The sequence below is a fragment of the Haliotis cracherodii genome, unplaced genomic scaffold (genome assembly GCF_022045235.1).
Source record: "Haliotis cracherodii isolate W230 unplaced genomic scaffold, xgHalCrac1.p SCAF_5, whole genome shotgun sequence".
NCBI lineage: Eukaryota > Metazoa > Mollusca > Gastropoda > Lepetellida > Haliotidae > Haliotis > Haliotis cracherodii.
This window is the reverse complement of record NW_027266308.1, coordinates 66,345,725-66,362,096: the sequence shown is the minus strand read 5'-3', so window position 1 is coordinate 66,362,096 and position 16,372 is coordinate 66,345,725. Positions and strand designations below refer to the sequence as shown.

At 38.8% G+C, this 16,372-nt stretch overlaps 1 protein-coding gene across 1 annotated transcript; it reads right to left on the bottom strand.

Annotated features, from left to right (window-relative positions):
* Positions 1-6,067: 6,067 nt before the first annotated feature.
* LOC139442255 (tryptophan--tRNA ligase, cytoplasmic-like) lies at positions 6,068-14,292 on the bottom strand. Its single transcript, XM_071223043.1, has 8 exons — positions 13,955-14,292; positions 10,935-11,043; positions 10,324-10,443; positions 9,638-9,820; positions 9,161-9,374; positions 8,846-9,019; positions 8,564-8,704; positions 6,068-6,970 (listed from the first exon to the last, which is right to left on the bottom strand). The coding sequence occupies exons 1-8, from the start codon at positions 14,055-14,057 to the stop codon at positions 6,782-6,784; spliced, it is 1,233 nt and encodes a 410-aa protein (XP_071079144.1). The 5' UTR covers positions 14,058-14,292; the 3' UTR covers positions 6,068-6,781.
* Positions 14,293-16,372: the final 2,080 nt, after the last annotated feature.

The following is a 16,372-nucleotide window of genomic DNA, read 5'->3' as shown; positions in this document are numbered from 1 at the left end:
GAAGTGATCATGAAGGGGAAAGTATAGATTGATGGGCACTGATCTGTGTGGTGCTGAAGTGTTCTCGAAGGGGAAAGTATAGATTGATGGACACTGATCTGTGTGGTGCTGAAGTGATCTTGAAGGGGAATGTATAGATTGATGGACACTGATCTGTGTGGTGCTGAAGTGTTCTCGAAGGGGAATGTATAGATTGATGTACACTGATCTGTGTGGTGCTGAAGTGATCTTGTAGGGGAATATATAGATTGATGGACACTGATCTGTGTGGTGCTGAAGTGTTCTCGAAGGGGAATGTATAGATTGATGGACACTGATCTGTGTGGTGCTGAAGTGTTCTCGAAGGGGAATGTATAGATTGATGGACACTGATCTGTGTGGTGCTGAAGTGATCTTGAAGGGGAATGTATAGATTGATGTACACTGATCTGTGTGGTGCTGTAGTGTTCTCGAAGGGCAATGTACAGATTGATGGACACTGATCTGTGTGGTGCTGAAGTGATCTTGAAGGGGAAAGTATAGATTGATGGACACTGATCTGTGTGGTGCTGTAGTGTTCTCGAAGGGCAATGTATAGATTGATGGACACTGATCTGTGTGGTGCTGAAGTGTTCTCGAAGGGGAATGTATAGATTGATGGGCACTGATCTGTGTGGTGCTGAAGTGATCTTGAAGGGGAAAGTATAGATTGATGGGCACTGATCTGTGTGGTGCTGAAGTGTTCTCGAAGGGGAAAGTATAGATTGATGGGCACTGATCTGTGTGGTGCTGAAGAGATCTTGAAGGGGAATATATAGATTGATGGACACTGATCTGTGTGGTGCTGAAGTGATCTTGAAGGGAATGTATAGCTTGATGGACACTGATCTGTGTGGTGCTGAAGTGATCTTGAAGGGGAATATATAGATTGATGGACACTGATCTGTGTGGTGCTGAAGTGTTCTCGAAGGGGAATGTATAGATTGATGGGCACTGATCTGTGTGGTGCTGAAGTGATCTTGAAGGGGAATGTATAGATTGATGGGCACTAATCTGTGTGGTGCTGAAGTGATCTTGAAGGGGAAAGTATAGATTGATGGGCACTGATCTGTGTGGTGCTGAAGTGTTCTCGAAGGGGAAAGTATAGATTGATGGACACTAATCTGTGTGGTGCTGAAGTGTTCTCGAAGGGGAATGTATAGATTGATGGACACTGATCTGTGTGGTGCTGAAGTGATCTCGAAGGGGAATGTATAGATTGATGGGCACTGATCTGTGTGGTGCTGAAGTGTATATGCATATACGGTTGGAAAGATAGGTGAGTAGATTATTTAATATCTGTAGCTGTCATTGATCGAAATGTCATTTTTATTAATAAATCTGTTAAATCGTCTTCGACACCTGTTCATGTTCTCAAACGGACTAAGTTTCAGACCCCCCTCTCTCTGTGTGTTATAACATATTAATGTCGAGTCCCTTTTGGGATTTTAAAAGTGAAATAAACGAATGTTCTCTATAAACTTTTAGAATAGAAATCCTTACTTCACAAGCGTTTTCAGTTCTTTCCCACAGATCGTAGTTTCCACCGATGGTTGTCATACGTATTTATAGATCACTGCTCAACTTTCGTTTCCTCAGAAATGATTTGAGTCTTGAGGAATTCCATAAATGACTAACATAGACGATCATTGTTCAACTTCCATTCCTCAGAAATGTTTTGACGCTTGAGGAAATCGACAAATAACTAACATGGACGATATTCAACAGGGAGTCACTATGTATCACTTTTTAGGTATGTGAAGTTTATGAGCAACACGTCATGGCGCAACCATATGTCACAATGACTTTTCGAAATCCTTTCAGGGGATTTAATGTAATACCGAAGCCACGCCTACTATTGCTTGTTTGCTGCTTCGCACTACACTGAGCAGTTTTTCAGCTGCATGGTTAAGTTATGACATTTGTTGATTTTCATCATTTTGTGTGGTGACGCGTGATGACTGTAGCCAGTATCTAGACATGTAACCGATAGATTGACCAAACACAGAAATGCATTACTCGAAAAGCGATTGATGCTACTGGTAAAACCATTGGTCAAAGTCTTTACACGTAAAGATTAACAAGTGACTTACGCATAAACATGTTTTAAATTTTCCATTGGTCAGTCTTTACCGTGATTAATTTAGCTTTACACGTAAATAACTAGCTTTCCAAGTGAAAGGCAGCTACGAGTAAAACTACATGGATTTCCTATTATTCAAAGTCTGTAACAATTAAGGTTTACTCGTAAAGTCTGTCATCTTCTGATCGCATCAGCTAGCCAGAAGAGTCAGGTTGTGCCTTTCCGCGTTCCTTTGTGAGATCTGGCCTGCACAGTGTCATTATAATGGATTAGTATTATGAGTGGGGTATCCATAATACAAAACTAATAGAGAGATGCTCAATCTGGCACGTAGGCTTGGGTATTTTTCCGAATATGACACACATGAGTCCATGGTCCGAGCTAACTTTTACCGAATCAAATTGAGGCATTGTTACATGTGACAAAGAAAGGTAGGCTCGAACACATTAAAAAAGATACGTTCAGCACCAGCTAGAGGTTTTGGCCATGACTGAGGCAGAACGATACCACTCTGTTTGTCAAGTCTAAGACGAGACTAGTCCGTCATATGTTAAGTATCCTGTACGCAATGCGAAGTGTCATTTTGTCAGAAAATTTAGTATGCAGCAATTTTTATTGAGTATGTAGCAGAAAGCAATTACAGTCACGACGGAGCACGCAAGTGCCCCACTTTGCTGAGAATACTGTTGACCCCACTTTTATAAGTCATCGGTTTCCGTTTCTCCATATGACAACAGGCCTAAATCTACTGTTTTGCAGGCCACACCTAAAAATGATACAGGCCTAGAACTGGTGTTGTTTTGGGAGAACAGGTATTTTCATCAATTGTAGATTCAGGCAATGCTATTCGTGTTTTTAGTCTTGAAGTTTCCAATGACTTGGGTCTGTGGAAAGAAATCCCTATTCAAAAGTCAGATGTGACATCTTTTCAATGGATAGGTTAAAATATAGTACCAGTATTAGGACACGTTATGCTTCCAATCAAAATTGTTGATTTTCAAATTGTTGCAGATTTAGAGTCTCAAATGATTTTAGGCTCAGGTGTCTTGATACAGCATGGTACTGTCAGCAATTTTCAATGTCATACTTTCACTATTCAAAATGGTTCAACAGTTGTTCATATCTGGGTAAATGGCACTGTGATACCACCTGTTGCTGGTCAACCTGAGAACGAAAACAGGTTCCTGTTCGCTCGCTGACAAACATCACCAGTCCTCCCCAATCAAAAACAACAAATCACTCAGTATCGTTCAGACAAAAACTTGTCACGTTTGCCGCATGTTTCTTATTTGTTCGGTACTACAAAGAACCGAGCAGAAATCGGCTGACGACGGCGAACACGTATAGATTGTGACTGCACCAGATGCATTATCAGAGCTGTATTATCACAGAACAATCAGTTACCCTCTTAGTGTAATATCAGACCCCAAAAGTAATAACTCAAAACCAAAAAGGCAAAATGACTTCCGGGCATGACAAGCCCGGTGCTACAAATGCGAAATGCTACATAGGATTCAGAGAAAGGTTGCGTTTTCATAGATAAAACAAAGTCTAGCGCATATTCAATGGAGAGACACACACGATTCACTAGAAAATGTTCACTGTACAGGAGGCTACATTATTATATAATACAGAGGTCGCTAAAGAAAAAGCATTAGAAATCTGAATATATTCTCAAATATTTCAAATATGGTTTCAGATTAATTGTTATATTTCGTTTACTCTTTAGTTACAGCAGTGCATATTCCATATTGGTGACTGATCAACCTCATTTTGATTTTTGCATGTGTTTTATTTCAGGTTAATGATTACATGATACTATATGCATGGATCACAGCTCATATTATACATGCTATAGATCATTTATTACATTGTTAGATGATTCAATATTGTCACAAGGCTATAGAGAACTTAAGTGAGCGTATATGTTGAGAATGTGTATTGTTATACTCATATGTCTTGATGCGATTATTCGGATTATTCAGTTTACGTAACTAAACACTGGTTGGGTCATGTATCGTATATTAATTCCACTACTCCTTCTACGGGAAGTAACTGGCCGCACAGTCCTTCGGGGACATTGCAAATATATTTCGTGGGCCATTTCAAAGGATGTTCGTTTTACGTATATATGTACATAGGAAAATAAACCAGTTACCACTTATATGAGATATGACGACTCCAGGTCGCAAGTTTATTCAATAGATTTCCAGATATATCGAAATGCCATGTAATGAGGAGCATTCCAAATACAGTGATGAAAACTGATGTTTTATTATGATGTTGTCAAGATGTAAATGACAATTCATAAGGTAATATATGTTCATACAGAATGTTTACTGTTGTTGGACTTTACTTACTCGCACGTTTACCAGTGTTTGTGACAATTGTTATCCTAGTTTAAAGAGGCAGTCGGTTACTACTTGCGGGTAAACACTTGGACAGTTACTAGGTTTCACAATGAATGGAAACCTTTTGTTCTACGAAACATTGATGATACATAATTTTTATTTCAAGTTAATATTTATGATTATGACATTCATATTTCTTTGAATTCTAGAACCCAGGAGTCTTCTTTGACAAGTAAAGGTGTTATTTATGCTGATGGCGTTTGTTAGCATCCATTATTACATACGGACTTCCATGGGGTGATGTATTTGTACATTGACATTTAGCAGAGCATATAGGTTCACATATTTCAATATAAATTGCCTGATCTATCTGGCATGGGCAATAGGTCCAAATATGAAGAATTCTGTGAACCCCACACATTGCATTGTTATAACGTCTCGGCCATAGATGGTTATAACAAGCAGGCTGAACGAGAGTTGCTCGCGTATTGGACAACTGTGAATAAAGACATTTAAAACATTTTCCACCAGGGTTCTCGCACGAAACATGCAATTCTTCCATTTGTTGGTTCAATATAAAACAATCCTTCAACAATCTCAAGATATGTAGAATAAATATGTATTTTTTATTTACGTTGAAAATTTGGTTAGACCACCATACATTCTTAATTACTATTCGACAAGAAATTGATGAAATGTATGGGGCATTTAACAACTAGTTAATCAAGGATTAAGTCCGTCTCTGCTTTAAGTTTCAGAAGTAAATAAAGCTTCAGAAATAATTAAAAAAAACCCGTCTCAATGCAGAATATCCTTTGTTTCACGTTATTATTATCGGGAACGATCTGTTCACTGTTCTTGGATTGTTCCTATTCAGATTCATTCTACTCACCTTGATGTATATCGCATTAATTTTTTTGACCAATAAAGCAATCAGGTATGCATTTACTCAGTCACTCAGGTTATGAACTTATCGGATTATCTTACTCTTTCGGAATCAAAAGATCAGTATATTGTATTTTCTACTTGGGATTTTCAAACATGTTATGGTGAACACGAAAAACACAATCAATCTTCATAGCCCAAAGCCGAAAAAGCACTCACATGCACACTTGCTTTGTTCGATCAAAACGCACAAGAGATTAAATCCCTGTGTGATATTTAATTTCACTTAAATGGGCCGCGTTCAATGGCTCTCGAAATAGAACCAGGTGAAATTCTATGCTTCGGTATTTTTCCGATTATGACACACATGAGTCCGTGGCTAGGTCTAACATTCATCGAATGAAATTGAGGCATTGTCACATATGAAAAAAAAGAGTACAGGTATAACACAATTTTGTTTGGTAATATGTATGACCAGATGTTGTTATCAACCAATACTCATGTCGTAAACAACCATTGTTGTAGAAATATAACAAGTCAGTGCTAGAGAATAACCAACCTCGATTTTCCCACGAAACAGCTTCCATTGGGCGTAAAATGCAATACAGCGGTGAAAAGTATTTGAAACCATAAGCAATTAGAATCCCTGTCTGCATGCTGGGACCTTGATAATATCCAATAAATGTAAAACGTATTCAAATGTAGACAGTAAACAAAGCATAAACTGAGATTTTTCACATTTATTCAGAGAGTAGGATTTAAACAGGGCGATTGACATTCAACAACATGTAGGATTTTAGTTCATATTTATTGTAATTCAATGTCTAAGTAATAGGAGTGACCGACAACACAAAATCCATTTTGCCAATTTGCTCAAGTTTGAATGTCTCTCGTCTCTACAATTATACAGGTACTTTGAAAAAAGCTTAAAAAACCGAGACGAATGCTCCAAATTCAAACAAGAAAGGCAGTTGTATTTCATTTTAAGCAATTTGTTTTCTTACACAACTCAATGGATTACGACCCAAAATTGAATCGGATTTCATAAACGTTTTGTAACCCATTCGTCATTGCATGTATAATACACCAAATACATGATTCCAACTGTCATCCTCGGCGTTCCAAGTTGCACGACAAAGTTTAAGCAGTGTATTCTACAAGTATTCTAACTTGTTGAAATAGGTTTCCTGAAACTGTTTTACTCGATTACCAACTATTTGTGCTGCATACGCCTTGCTTTTGCTCCTAACATGTTCTACGTCTATGCAATAGAAGAAAATATGATTTCCATGTAATTCTGAATTGAGAATACAGATTTAAAAGATAAAGAACGAGTGCGGTGTGTGAAAAGGCCTTATACACTGGATGTACGTATCTTTGAAATCAGGAAATAGGAACATATTAACCCACAATGACCGTTCCCTATCTATCGGAGTGTTTCTCCTCAGCAAGTACCCAGAGGCTTAGATGGGTCGGTGTAGTTGTACTTGAGTTTCCGGGGCGTCATGTAGTAGTTCACCATGGCGTCGGAGACTTGTGCACGCCGCTCACGATGACCGGAAACCAGGGTCTGAAGGACCTTGATGAGCTCTTGCTTCAGCTCTCCTGTCATCATCTGTCCACTGGTGTACCGCTGCAACATAAAAGTAAACTTCTGTTGTCTTTCAATGACTACTGGCCATACAAAATAGAACATGTGTTGGATATGCTGGACGAGAGGGGGCATCGCTGAACCGTAGTCTATAATGATAGTAAGATGCAATATTGCGATACGATATAACGATATTGCGATATAGCCACAATCGAAATAACAATAACACAGAACGAAAAAGAAATAGAATGACATGACATGTGGACAACACCTCCAATATGTCGAAAAAGTGAAAAAGGTCATAATGTGAGATGGTCACGCAATACAACGATACAGCATATAACAATATGGTAATGGAGGTCCTTACAAAAAATTGCATAGGTGATGTGAGTTTGCTGGTTGGTAATAAAAACTGTTTAGCTGCGATGTCATGCCACAAGTAACTGGAGCACAATGAAACAACGTCGTCGGATGACTGGAAGCCAAAGTAATGAAGTCATTTGGAGCCAGCCTTAGGATATTCCAAGTATGTCCTCGAGCACGATTTCTAGCATTTGGTGTCGGTACTTATAGCAAAGTGTATACTTAACTTAACGCAACTGTACAGTCATTTAATCATGTTGTTGTAGTGCCTCCAATACCTATTGCTTGCTTAAAGTCTCACATTCACTCCCTTCACATCTCTTCTCCCTCTTCATGCAAATGCAGTGCGTGAAGATAGTCTTACTATCGAGTAAACGTACCACTAAATCGCTGTTTCAAACATCAAACATAATCCTTAATACAACCAAGTTAGGACTTACTTTAAACATACAGAATGTATTTGAATATGTGGATTCACAAAAGCTCAAAAGAACGTTCAATTGTGTTAACTTTTTACACAATTATCCCACATGACAAACGTAATGAACAACTCCATTCCTTAATCCATGGGACATTTGCTATTAAACACAATCACAATTGACAGTGAACACAATCATAGTTGTATCTCTATCTTCGTTTGTTTGTTTGTTGTTTAACGCCGCACCCAGCAATATTCCAGCTATATGACGGCAGTCTGTAAAAAATCGAATCATGACCAGACAATCCAGTAATTGACATCATGAGCATCGATCTGGGCAATTGGAAAACGATGACATGCATGAACCATGCATTACCACCTGATCCCGTTAGTCACCTCTTACGACAAGCATAGTCACCTCTTACGACAAGCATAGTCACCTGTTACGGCAAGCATAGTCACCAGTTACGGCAAGCATAGTCACCTCTTACGACAAGCATAGTCACCTCTTACGACAAGCATAGTCACCTGTTACGGCAAGCATAGTCACCTGTTACGGCAAGCATAGTCACCTCTTACGACAAGCATAGTCACCTCTTACGACAAGCATAGTCACCTGTTACGGCAAGCATAGGTTGCTGAAGACCTGTTCTAACCTGGTCCATCTCTATTTTAACAGGTTCAGGACAATTTGTCAAAAATAAAAGCAAATTCCATCAGAAGTTTACTGAGAACAGTAAATTTTCCTGAAACTTCCTGAAATTTTCCTGACGATAGAGATGTACATGTATAAAGTTAACCTACGTCCCATCCCATTAGTTGTGTAATCCACGCCAAACTAATTCCACACTCACCTCTTCGATACGTTTCAGCTTAGCATCATCGTCCAGGAAGAACCTGAGATACTGGTAGGACACATCAATGGAACAGTCGCCACCATGTTTTTCCTGATCCTCTTTTGTGTCTTGGCCGCCTGAAAATGCGTACTTGTTAATCTGCAAAGAAAAACGTCAAACAATGTGTGCTTCTTTCTTTTTAACTGTAAAAATAATTATCACAACCAGTTTAACCTTCCTACACATATTTACTACCGTTTCTATCCACATATGTTCGAGCACGTTCAGTTATCATCTCACCTTGTCAGCAATATCCTTTTCCGAGTCAGTGAGGAAGATTGAAGATGTTGGGTCACTGGAACTCATCTTCCCTTTAGCCCCCTTCAGAGCAGGAAAGAATACGGAGTGAATCAGGGCTGGTTTGTGGCATCTCATCCGGGGTGCCGCATCACGTGTCATCCGGAAATACGGGTCCTGACAACATTTTAACAAAAATTTCTTGTTTGTGCTCAAGTAAAAAGGGTACACGCATGAACGATTGTTGAGTTGAACCGTATCAGTCTCAGCATTATGGATATAAATATCTAGATATCTGATGAACAAATTGTCGGCTACCTGATCTATTGCACAGGGGATGAGGCAGGGAACGTCACTCCTTCCGTTGAAGATCTGTGGGAAAGAGGAGCTGAAGCTGGGCGCCGCCTGGATGGCCGGGAAACTGATCTGGCCGATACAGTCGCTGTCTGTGAAGCCAAATATTCCCTTGGCTTGATTGACTGTGACCAGCTTCTCCACTCGACAGATATTCTTGTAAAATTCAATGGAGCCTCTAAACAAACAATATAAATTTGAATTTGGATATCATTGATTCTGAAGACCGAAAATATACTTTCCCCACACTGTTAATATATAAATTCAATTTATGGACGGTGACCACCTTTAACATGGGTATCATGTTGACAAGCCTGACACTGAGTAACGAAACAACAAAACAAAATGAAGCTCTTTAGATCATTATACCACCAGTATTCTCATAATCATGGAGTATGTTACGACAACGACAACAATGTTTGCTTTGGAAACATGGCTTACCCAACATATTCCAGATCGCTGAATATGAAAGTCTTGTCAAGGTCAAATCCACAAGCGATGATGTCCTTGGCGTTCTCATGCGCGAGGCGGTGTGCCTCCTCCAGTTCCAGGTCCTTCCACAGGAACTTCTCATCATCTGTCATCTGGATCACCAACGGAACGTCGAAAGTTTCCTGTAGCCATCTGAAATATTGCCCATTCAGCTATTTTATATATCTCACATTTCAACACTATTATAACCTGTGTATTTATAAAGTTAGTGTTTGAACATAGCAACATTCTATTATCGTGAATGATGTTTTTGAAAACAACGATACAATGTTTGTCACCAAAAGTCAACTTTCTTTCAAGAAGAGCTGAGATAGTACTGCACGTCACTAATAGAACGACAGTGAAAATAAATGATGTGAGGATCAATGGTATTAGATGACCCTGGTGCATGGCCGTTTATGATGACCTACGGCCGGTGTAGAGGTAGATGGGCTGGTTCGCCTCATACATGTCCAGGACTTAACTTAGCTCTTTTTCAATAAGAGCTGAAAAAGTACTGCATGTAACTCATCAGAACGACAGTGAAAATACCTGGTATGAGGTTCATCAATGTCGCTGTGATGTATTATCAGATATTATTGACTCATGTAGTGTATAAGGTCATCGTATCATATCAACTTGTATGATTGACTCACTTAGTGAAGATGAATGGTATTAGATGGCCAAGGTGCATGGCCTCTGAAGATGGTCCGCGGCCAGTGTACAGGTAGAACGGCTGCTTCTTCTCATACATGTCCAGGACCTGACCTAGCTCTCTGTGTAGGATATAGGACGTTACTGGTGGATAAGGACAGCTTTTTTGAAACTACTGCTACTACTACTACTACTACTACTACTACTACTACTACTACTACTACTACTACTACTACTACTACCGGGATCGGGTGGTTAGGCTAAGTGACTTTGTGAGAGATGAATTTCATTATATATTTCGATGTGAAGCATTTCTCAAATAACGATATGAACTCGCAAATAGGCATTATCTTAAGTTTCCAAACCTGTCCCAATTTAAGAAACTTATGACCACTAACAACGTAAGAGATCTAAAAGGCCTATGTCATTCCTTAACAATGTGTAAAAGTATCAAAGTGTCCAATTTTCATTATTCTTGTTACATCTACAACTACAACAACAACGACTACTACTATCATTACTAATATCGTTATTATTATTGCTTTTTTAACATTTTAAATATATTCCTGATACTAAACAGCGTCATGATAATGATGTGAAGAGATGACAATACCGGTGTGAGAAGAATATTTCTCTTGTGAGGAAACGGTGTGGTTTCTTCCCTGTCACACGTTCAATTCTCTTGATGAGGTCCTCCGTTATTCTTACGCTGCCAAATTTGTCTGGCGAGATGGAAAATGGTTGTATTATTTTATGACAGACATTTCAGTAATCACGCGTTATTCAGGTTATAACGAGGGTAGTCACAAATAAGGAAATATAAAATGAAAAAATATTCATTAGGAAAATCATCTGAAGTAGCTATTTAGGGTCAGAATTTCACTTAACAATATCAAAAAGAAAGAGAATACACACAAATGAGAAATATTACTACGAAGATGATAAATTTTTAGAACTCTTCAAAGAATAGTATTGTATCAGGTAAATTAGATGATACAACAAACTCAAATGAATGACCAAATAAAAAAAAAATAATTAAGATCAGAAATGATTACATACTCACTTGTCAGAAAAAGACTGAATAATGAAAAGGAACAAGATAAAAAAACCGTAAATGAAATGGAATCTTCATATGATACGCTAAACTATGCGGATCAAAATCTTAAAACCCAAAGAGGTAAATGAGAAGAAAATAGACAAGAAACATAAAGGGCATTATTCTTAGAAGTAAAACGAAATGGTGTGAAGAGGGTGAAAAAGGAAATTACAATATCAAAAATATATGATTCCAGATTTCTACAAAAAGATTCCGGTTCTTCACCCTCCCTTGTCTTAAAAACGCGACACAAATGAAATGGTATCTTTGTATCATACGCTCGGCGATACCGAAATGCAAAGTCTTAACAACCCAAAAATTTATATTAGAAACCAATATGAAATAATAGTTAAAGGGAATCAATTTGTTAACTTAACATCAGTTCATAGTTCACAGTTCAGATTATCCACCCAAGATTTTAACATGTTCATTTCGACATGTTCCCTGAACACTGTTCCTCTTTTATGTTCGAAAGAGCCTTTGAAACATCTTGGTATAATGTTTTTCAATTAATGTGAACTTCATGTTGTTTGCTGATTATTTTTATATTGTCTGGAAAACGTGACAAAACAGAAAAATCAAGGTGTCGATAAATAACTATTCAAAGAGAAATTTGAAACTTCATCACTACATTCATGAAAGTAAAATAGATAAGAAGACTTCTTTCCTCACAATAATATTTTCAACATCTACCGATTCAATTTATTCCTCCATACTTGCAATCGATAAGTTTCATCTTGACAGTTTCCAAACATAAGTATGGCAATTATTAACATATTTTGGAGTGTATTGTGTCAATCCATGCAATCCGAAATCTGTGTTGACGGAACACTGTATAACTCCACAACTCAGGGAACAATAAAAAGTCCCCCACCCCAACCCCGCTAAAAAAATAAAAATAAAAAAAAGAAGTTTTTTTTTAAAGATGTCATCATAACCCATAGTACTAAAAAATGAAATGAAATGAAATTACACGGATTTCAACAACAAGTTATTATTAATTTTGCACGAATTTAACATATTACCACTTCCTCAAACCGTCAAAGAGCAGGATTGAAATACATGAAAACCGGTTTCCAAATATGGGACAGATGAAAGACTTCGAACACCTAGAGCAGAATTGAATTTAAGTGAAAAATACTTGTCATATTGTAAACTAATACGACATATTCCTAAATGATAGGTACTCGCTGTGCGTAGTTTTAACCTTGCAGAAAAAATACAAGGAGTATAATATACAAACTCATACTGTTTTAAGACGATACATCTGTTTGTAGAAGACTAGGTGAAATATACACACTCTATCTCGCGACCACTCACATCGCGTAATTCTCCATGTATCTTGAAATCAACAAAACTTGTATAATAGTTAACAAAACAAGTACCACATCAATACCAAAGAATAACAAGAATAATAGATTATCCGACGAAACACACTCCATCGGGAGTAAAAGGCAAAATAGCCGTGAACATCAAATGAATGCTTCACTGAAAATCAGTTATGACTCCAGGTGCTCGCTTAAAAACCAATAAAGCTTTGCATACACTCATAGCAACAAAAGCATTTTGTATGATTGGAATTAGCGTTGGTACATTGTAATTTTTGTACATGTTGCCAAAGTGAAATTGCCACTTTTGAACATATTTTGTTCTGGTTAAAATGTCATTCTTCCCAAACTGACATAACGGTCACATAAACTTGTGTATAAACATGAACCGCCCTGCTTAGAGGCCGAACCAACATTCTTTATTCAGTCACCTTAAAATCAAAGAATATATATATGTATGTTAATGTGCTGTAAACATTTTGGATTTTGAGTCAATGTTTCATAGAACAAAAGGGACAGAGACACGTATACAATACTAATTTAACCTTCTATTTCACTATTTCGACCATATTAAATTTCAAAAATTACAATACAATGTGCGTATCCAAACTGGTGTCCTTTATGGAGTCTGCCGTCTTTCATATTGTCAGTACAATATTTGGTGAATACCGCAATACTACCATATATTACACATCAAGTGTTAAGCGTTAACGTCTATGTTTACATGAGACACGCCACGTCACGTCAGCACTAATTCCCGAGGAATTGGGAACACGGCCATTGATTTCCAAGGGTCGCGATTGTTTGATTGTTCAGCGAGGCCATAGTCATGGGCCAATGCATTCTACTTAACAATGCACGTGATATAATGATTGAAAATGAAACTTCCCCAAAACAAGGTTAAAAATATATATACGACGCAATAAGAACTTGACTTGTGTTCACTGACATATCTACGATCTAATACTCAAACACAATGAAGAAGTGAAATAGTCTAATTTCTAACCCGCCATACCCATGTCGCATATACATGTGATACCGCAGTCCGCTATCTCTGGACGAAGTTTTCCGTGTGTTTCGTTCTAATGATGAATGAAAATTATTGTATTGTCCCTGTTATCCTCATCAATTAGTTTGACTGTTAAATAGCCGCTGTGTCGATTTGCGTTCCTAAGGCGAAACCTATGAAAGTCAAAGGAGGGGTCATACCTATGAGCTTGTTGTAGTCCACGCCTTTCTGGGACACGCTCTGGACAGTCCACGGGGTGACCTCATCCTCTTCCTGGACATGGGTGTCTTTAGCATCAGCCATGACGGAACTCACTTCGACGTTGTCGACCTGTACAACTGCAGCTCACCGTCAGACAAGTTCTTCTCACGGCGGCGTCTGACGCAATATACACACGCGACCGCAAGAACAGTCTTTATAGACACCAAACGAAAGTAGAGGTTGCCAATCCATTTAGTAATGCTACAACATTATGTATGACGTTTTGACTGAAGTTGTACATGTATTCGCAGTTAAACTATAAATAGTGACTGCTGTGAATACATATGCATTTTTTCCACATCTGCGGAAATGTTCAAATGTGACTGCATGATCTTTTATGCTCGGGGCAGTTGAATAAAATTATGCGCATTATTTTCAACGATTATAGAATCACAAGTGAAATTATTGCCCCTTTTTAAAATGTATTATTTTCCGAAACTGGCACGTGTTACGCACGCTGCCTGACATAAATTATCTACATACGTTTGTGCCAAGGTATACATGCTGGCTTGCTTCTAGTTTAGAATAAGTTTAGCACAATTTAGATGCAGCTCTCATAGACTTAGGATCGAAGTAGGCAGGCATAGAAACATATACAGAGAATTGAGGATATGTGAGCAATGTGATTTAAATGTGATTGAAGATGAGTTTCATTTTCTGTTAGTTTGTCCAAAAAACGACCACCTAAGAAGTAAATTTATTGATCTGCCTTGTTATGTACATCCCGATCTACAAACAATTACAACGATCATGTCAACAGCTGACAAAGATACTCTAAAAAAATCTATCAATGTTCATTTATCATGCTGTGTTAATTAGAATTTGACCTGTTAAACGGATATGTAACCACTCCTGAAAACAGAATTGTACTATGGAGGCCTTTCAGTATGGAATAAAACTTATCCTAGTCCTGCCATTGAATCACCCTGATCGTACTATAGACTCATTATGGCCTTTGTAATGGTCACATTTTATGTGTATTTAAGATTAAGCTCCTATATCACTCACCTGAATACGTCACACATACAGACCGGACAGGTAACAATGAATAACACATGAAAATGAAGCCTGTCTCACGTTGACGCGACTGAAGGGCAACACGAGTTATCTGCCTTGAAACTCGACAATTTATGATTGTCTCAGAATGATTAATGCGTTATCAAATAACTGCAATAACTACTCAAACATGGAGAGCGCATCAGGTAGATTTGTATGGGAAGGAAAACTGGGAGGAGGTATCAGGTATGTGAGGTGTACAGGGAGAGGGTATTATGTATGTGAGGTGTACAGGGAGGAGGTATCAGGTATGTGAGGTGTACAGGGAGGAGGTTTCAAGTATGTGAGGTTTATAGGGAGCAGGTATCAGGTATGTGAGGTGTACAGGGAGGAGGTATCAGGTATGTGAGGTGTACTTGCAGGAGGTATCAGGTATGTGAGGTGTACGGGGAGGAGGTATCAGGTATGTGAGGTGTACAGGGAGGAGGTATCAGGTATGTGAGGAGTACGGGGAGGAGGTATCAGGTATTTGAGGATTACAGGGTTGAGGTATCAGATGTGTGTGGAAAACTGGAACGAGGTGTCAGGTATGTGAGGTTACAGGGAGGAGGTATCTTGTATGTGAGGTGTACAGGGAGAGGGTATGTAAGATATAGAGGGAGGCGGTATCAGGTATGTAAGGTGTACAGACAGAGTGTATCAGAGTACAGGGAGGATGTATCAGGTATGTGAGGTGTACAGGGAGGAGGTATCAGCTATGTGAGGTGTACAGGGAGGAGGTTTCAGGTATGTGAGGTGTACAGTGAGGAGGTATCAGGTGTGTGAGGAGTACTGCCAGGAGGTATCAAGTATGTGAGGTTTATAGGGAGCAGGTATCAGGTATGTGAGGTGTACAGGGAGGAGGTATCAGGTATGTGAGGTGTACAGGGAGGAGGTATCATGTGTGTGAGGAGTACTGGCAGGAGGTATCAGTTATGTGAGGTGTACTGGGAGGAGGTATCAGGTATGTGAAGTGTACAGGGAGGAGGTATCAGGTATGTGAGGTGTACTGGGAGGAGGTATCAGGTATGTGAGGTGTACAGGGTGGATGTATCAGGTATGTGAGGTGTACAGGGAGGAGGAATCAGGTATGTGAGGTGTACAGGGAGGAGGTATCAGCTATGTGAGGTGTACAGGGTGGAGGTATCAGCTATGTGAGGAAATCTGGGAAGAGGTATCAGGTATGTGAGGTGTACAGGGAGGAGGTATCAGGTATGTGAGGTGTACAGGGAGGAGGTATCAGGTATGTGAGGTGTACAGGGAGGAGGTATCAGGTATGTGAGGTGTACAGGGAGGAGGTATCAGGTATGTGAGGTGTACAG

Bases quoted from the DNA above. Each gene is read 5' to 3' on its own strand.
- LOC139442255 (XM_071223043.1), bottom strand. From the start codon at position 14,057: ATGGCTGATGCTAAAGACACCCATGTCCAGGAAGAGGATGAGGTCACC. The intron at 9,020-9,160 runs GTAGCCGACAAT...AAATGTTGTCAG, and splicing joins TCCCCTGTGCAATAGATCAG to GACCCGTATTTCCGGATGAC. The intron at 8,705-8,845 runs GTGAGATGATAA...TTTTCTTTGCAG, and splicing joins AAAAGGATATTGCTGACAAG to ATTAACAAGTACGCATTTTC.